Genomic DNA, 6,210 nt, shown 5'->3' with positions numbered 1-6,210 from the left:
ACCCCCAACATCTGGTCTCAGGTCCTCCAGAACCCCCAACATCTGGTTTCCTCAGATTCTCCAGAACCTTCAACATCTGGTCTTGGACGTTTAGACATTTTGTGTTAATTATGTTGAATTGTAAAAAATGTTTTTCATCCGTTGTGTTCGTTTTTTATTTATATTTTACTCAACGTCCCAACTTTTCAACAACTGGAGTTGTTTTTCTTTGAGTCGTACCTTCACGGGGAAAAACCAAAAAGTATTTTTTCCCTTCAAGCTTCAATCCGAGACAAATTGTGCTTTTTGTTTTGCTCGTGCGTTTACATTTCTGCCTTTGGTTTGGACATGATTACTGAATTTACATTCTTTCGTCTGTTGTTGTGAAGTCTGACGCACAGAAACGCACATTTAGCAGCAGAAGAAGAGTTACACCCACCTCCAGGAAATGGCGCTCGTCTGGGGTCGGCCCGGGTTACAGTAATGATGTTCAGGAAAACTCCAGATAAAACTCCTGCTATTTAAAATAAAGCCAGCCCGGACCTGAAAACTGTTAAAGCTGGCCCCCCAGAGGGGTCCGGTCTGAACAAACTGCACGTCTGGCAGTAATTAAACGCGCTGTAGCTCTCCGGGTGTGTTTTATTAATAACATCTTAGTGAAACTGCCAGTCTGCTGCGCTTTATCCTCCAAGCATCAGAACGTTTGTAGGTCTGCGTTGGGCAGAACTCAATCAGAAACATAAAAATCTCAGGCGTTCAGATGGGTTTGCCAAAATCTGCAGCAGTTCCAGTAAAACCAGGTGGAAATTTCTCTCCACATCGAGGGCCGGCGTTGGCAAACACGCTTTAGTTTGACGTTCTTCTCCACAACACGTTACGCTGCTCAAACTGCTTCCTGTTGTGGTACCGGAGCGCTCATACGGGCTCGTCTGAAGCACGAAGAGGCAGAGGAGAATCACTTCTCTTTAGAAAACTTCAGACGTGCACAAATGTTGCACTGCAGCAGCATCATCAGGTGATAACCACAAAAAAACACATTTGGATTCATTTAAAGCTCCACAGTACCAGCAAGTAGACAGATCCTAAACGATATGCAGAAATGTATGAACTTAGATCCAGTTCAACCTGTTAATGTTAACTTGTTGTTCTTGTTCTTCATGCCCTTGTTCTTGTTGTTCTTGTTGTTCTTCATGTCCTTGTTCTTGTTGTTCTTCTTGCTCGTGTTCTTGTTCTTCTTGCTTCCCCTCTTCAGGGGTCACCACAGCGAGTCATCCTCCTCCATCTCACTCTGTCATCACTTCAGCTACCCCCATGTTCTCTCTAACTGCATCCATCTTTGTCTTTTTCCTGGCTAACCTATTAGCTGTTATTCAACCTATTTATGTTAATAATTTGTTCAAATAGGATCAAATAAGTCTTGAACAGTTACCCGTTATGTTGGATAAAAATATCCTCTATTCATTGTGTTACTCAGAGACGCCACACTCGAGGACACAAGAAGATTTGTAACTGGTTTTACTTGCGAGGGCAGACGTTCACAGCAGGTTACACAGATGTACAGAAGCATGGAGCCCAGTCACGAGAATCTGCACCGGGCAGCGTGCGAGGCTTGTTTTTATAAACTTGTCAGCTCTCACAGCTCACAGGCAGACTCTGATGACCTCGGCCATCCAGCTGCACATGCAGGATCATGTGGGTGTATAGTGGCATGTCATTAGCATTTTTGCTTGCGCGCTTGTATTGTACCCCATGATACATCATACCGACAGTTGTCGATTGTGGGTGGGTGGGGGGTCGTAGACGGGGCGGGACGCCCTGTTTGTGTAACGGTAGGGGAAACACTGACAGCTGCATCAATGAGAACAGATTTTTGTCACGTCTCGCTGAAAATAATTCAGCCTGAGTAGAGGGCAGAGCGTGCAAACCCAAACTCCTACAGGTTCTGGTGAATTTTGGCTCGCATTATTTTCTTCAAAACAGGAAGTGAAGGCTGTTTTTAACTCGCCATATCTCACGCAGCGAACGAAGTCGCATGAAGACTTGGCGATTATTTTTATGCCGGATGCCCTTCCTGACCCAACCACAGACCACTGAGCTACCACAGCCCTCTGTGTGGAGCAGAGAGCTGCCATATAGGATGCCCGGGAGGGGGCGGGGCTTAAGGGTCTTGCCCAAGGCCCAGAGTGGGGCAAATGAGGGTGGAGGCAGGTGTGGGTGCCCCACCCATCCCACCCACATTCTGATGTCGGAGTTGAACCGGCGATCCTCCGATCACAGGCCCACCCCATCCAACCTCAGCGCCACCACTCCCTTAAAGATAATTAAAATAAACGTGACGATTTGAGGCTGTTTTCCGCCTCTCGTTACACTGGCAGTCAGGGAGCGACGGACACCGATGCGTGGTTACCATAGTGACCGCAGCGATCCAGTGGCAGCAGCTGCCGCATTTATTTATATCTCTACTTCAAAATGTTTCGATGTTGAAGTCCTGCTGGAGTTTCAGGCACCAGCAGCTCCTTCACGCTTTGCAAGAATGACTCAGTTCCCAGAAACTGTTTTTAATCTGCGCAAATGGATCTGAGTCAAATCAAAGGTTTATTTCCACCAAATCGGATCCAGTTCTGGTTCTGAGCCTGAGAGTCTGGAGCGTGAGACCGAAGGACGGTGGAAATGTTGTGACCGCGTTCAAAAGTGTGAGTTTAGTCTGCTCATTTTAAAACGGGACAGGAAAATCTCAGAGCTTCAACATTAAAGGGATACTTCAGATGTTTTGAAAGGTTACGAACGGTTAATATCTTACCTGCAGTAGATGGCTGTTTGACAACGGAGACGAGACCAAAGTGGAATGCTGTCGTTTTAAAACAACTCCCATTTTTAAATTCCACGCGGACTTTTACACTTCTGTTGGTGTTACATTAAATTATAATTCTGGTGTAAATATTACTATATCTCTGCAGGAAATGCTACAGCTAGCTGCTGCAGGCACTTTCTATGCTTGCGATAAAACAGAATTATACGCGAGTGACCATCTAATGTGAAACTGAGCAATACAACGGTTTGTAAATCAAGCTTGTGAAAATTGGGAAGTTAGAGCGGTGATGGTCAGTGGTCATTATTTAAACACTTTTTAATGTATTTTTAAACTTTAAACATTTTGATTTTATCAACTGAAGAAATTATTCAGTCCTGAAATGTATGTTTGTGTGTTTGTCACGTGTGTGTGTGTTGTCCCTCCAGCCTCTTCTTCCTCTGATCTGTTTCGTGTCCTCAGAATTCGACGACGGTTTCTCCGTCAAACATTCGGCCGCGGCCCGTTTCCAGCGGAACCATCGTCTGATCAGCGAGATCCTCAGCGAGAGCGTGGTCCCGGACGTGCGCTCCGTCGTCACCACGGCCCGCATGCAGGTCCTGAAGCGGCAGGTCCAGTCCCTGATGGTGCACCAGGTGAGAGCGAGCGGCAGAAACGGGAGCGCCGACGGCTCGGTTCGGCTCGGTGTTTTAACGTGCGGCGCCTGCGTGTCTTGTGTCGCAGAGAAAACTGGAGGCGGAGCTGCTGCAGATCGAAGACCGGCACCAGGACAAGAAGAGAAAGTTCATCGAAGCTACAGATTCCTTCAACAACGAGCTGAAACGGGTACGGCATCTTTTCCATCGGCTTGGGTCATTGCTCTCTCACACGCGAGCTTCGGCTCACATGCAGCATGCAGCTCGAGCCGCCAGCTGCAGCTAACTGCATCCACATGGCGGGGGAGTCCCAGAGCTGCCAGGTTTTATTATTCACGACCTCCATCAGAGCTCTGGGTGCAGCATGTGGTGTTTACAGCAGGGGGAGCCATTTAGCCTTCAGCCAGCATCTTTTCAAAGCACAGCTGAACATGAGCCCAACACCTGAGCTGCTCTTCCACGTGCATATCTTTTCTCTCAGCTGCAGGGGTTCAGGAGACAAAAGTAAAATTTAATTTTCTTCTAGATGTAACACATCAGCTTGTTTTCAACTGTTTTTAACCCTTAGTTTATCAAAAACATTCGGCTCATTCAGAACATTTTAGCCGCAATCTTTGTTTTTTAAATATTTTTATCCTTTTTTAAATGTTTACTTTTATTTACAAAACTTTCTCCATAAAAATACTTGAAGGTATCTTCAGATCATTAAAGTTCTGTGCTTTTTAACATCTGCTTCAGCAAAACTCGCTTCATTTTTAGCTTTTAGCTACTGTTGTATCAATTTTAGTTTTAAGCTCTTTTGCTCTTTTGAAAAATAGTTTTAGCCTTTAGCTGCTAATTTAATAAAATTAGCTTTTACCTACTGTTTTGCTAATTAAATATTTTAGACACTGATTGTAATAATTTATGCTTTAGCTGCTTTTTTGATTTTGACTTTTTAGCCACATTTTTCCTTGTCAGATAGTGATTTGTTAGTTTTAACTTTTAGCTACTGTATTTTTAGGTTCAGCTCCATCAACTTTTAGCTGTTGCTTTCTGTAAAAGAAACAGCCAGAATGTCTGTTTGTTTGTTCCTTCAGCTGTGCTGCATGAAGGTGGAGGTGGACATGGAGAAGATTTCTGCAGAGCTCGCTGCAGCAGAGGAGGTGGCACGCAAACGCATCGCTGAGAGGGACAAGGACTCGGGGGACAAAGGAGCCAAAGGGACACTGTCGTGCGTCCTGGCAGAGGAGGACAAACACGTTTGTGCCACACATGGCAAAAAGTCTCAGCCGAACCCTCAGAACCTGAGCAGCAGCAAGGAGGGAGAGGACGCCGAGTCAAATGGTGCAGAGACACCAGGTGGGTCTCTGTCGAGTCACATGACTTCGTGTGTCCAGTCAGGACAAGTCTGTGTTGTCTGTATTAATCTGATTTTTAGCTCTAATATAATCTGATCTCTCGTTTTATTTACGGCACTCTGATTTATTGTTTTTATACACTACTCTTATTTTAACTGCAGTTTGTTGTAGTCATTATTTACTGTTATTGTTTACTGTTATTGTTGTCATTGTTTACTGTTATTGTTGTCATTGTTTACTGTTATTGTTGTCTGTAGTTTATACGTCGTGTCAGGTCTCTTCGTTTCGTCCCACCTCGTGTCCGTCATGTGGTGTGTATGATAAATAAATCTCTGGCTCTTGTACATGAGTCCTCGTGGCTCAGTGAGACTCGCCTGTTTAAATAAAGGTTGAATGAATGAATGAATTATTTATTTAAATGATAATTAATCGTATTTGGTTTTTAATTTAGGGAAGCAGAAGTCGTCGGAGGAGCTCGATGCTCCCCCCGGCAGCGATGAGGGGGCGTCGGAGGACAAGGAGAGCGTCCCAGAGGGGGTCATGGAGGAGGGAACCAGCGACAGCAACACGGGCTCAGAGACCACCTCGGCTCAGACAGAAGACCCCGTCCCCAGTGAACCGTCTGAGGGCCCCGGCAGGGCCCGGGAGGCCCCTGAACCCAACACCAGACTCTGAAGGACCGGCAGGTCGGCGCCTCTGCCGGTTCCAGCTGGTTCTTGGATTACAGAAATCGCACAATCTAACGTCTGTTTGACAAAGTGGAGCGTTCAGATGAGCCGAGGCTAAAAGCCGAGGATCTCGCATGAACAAAAAAATAAAATAATAATCTGCACTAATAGCCGACGGAGCGGTGAACCTGTTAACGTCTTCGGCTGCTAAAATGAGCCACAAAATCCTGCAACAGTCTTAAAGCCAGAAGAAAACAAAGCGGTTATGAAGTTTATTTAAATTATTTTGAGATTAAAGTTCAGTTATTGGCAGAAAAAAATTTCAGTCTTGAATTAAAACAAAGTGAACTTTTGATGGAAAACATCAAAGTTCATGCTCAATAATCCAGATTAAAAAGAAATGCAACAAAGTTAAGTCGGGTCCTCCGGACGGTTTCTTTTTGTTGAGACGTTTCGTTCTTCATCCAAAGGACTTCATCGGTCCAAGGAGCCACAACGATCTCAGTCCCATAAGCGGCCAGTTTTTTACCTGGATTATTGAGCATGAACTTTGATGTTTTGAACCACTTGGGCCATGGCGGCCTCAGAGGAGTCCACGGGGGAGAGGGTGGACTCCAGAAACCATCTAATCACCATCAAACTGGTTGGCCCACCATGTGAGTAAGCCACTTATGGGACTGAGTTTGTTGTGGCTCCTCGGACTGAAGAAGTCCTTTGGATGAAGGACGAAACGCTTCAACAACAAAAGAAACCGTCCAGACCTGATTTTAACTTTGTTG

At 45.3% G+C, this 6,210-nt stretch overlaps 1 protein-coding gene across 1 annotated transcript in view; it reads left to right on the top strand.

The window, feature by feature from the left end:
• Window positions 1-5,832, top strand: part of LOC119422734 (SWI/SNF-related matrix-associated actin-dependent regulator of chromatin subfamily E member 1) — a 19,500-nt gene extending 13,668 nt beyond the window's left edge. Inside the window, exons 9-12 of the mRNA XM_037690129.1 lie at window positions 3,251-3,423; window positions 3,512-3,613; window positions 4,503-4,764; window positions 5,215-5,832. Coding sequence (XP_037546057.1) covers window positions 3,251-3,423; window positions 3,512-3,613; window positions 4,503-4,764; window positions 5,215-5,438 — 761 coding nt within the window. The 3' untranslated portion in view covers window positions 5,439-5,832. The remainder of the gene's footprint in view (window positions 1-3,250; window positions 3,424-3,511; window positions 3,614-4,502; window positions 4,765-5,214) is intronic.
• The last annotated feature ends 378 nt before the right edge of the window (window positions 5,833-6,210 follow it).

This window comes from Nematolebias whitei, chromosome 16 (assembly GCF_014905685.2).
Source record: "Nematolebias whitei isolate Nwh7 chromosome 16, NemWhi1, whole genome shotgun sequence".
In the NCBI taxonomy this organism is placed as follows: Eukaryota; Metazoa; Chordata; class Actinopteri; order Cyprinodontiformes; family Rivulidae; genus Nematolebias; species Nematolebias whitei.
This window is presented reverse-complemented; position numbering and strand designations above follow the sequence as displayed.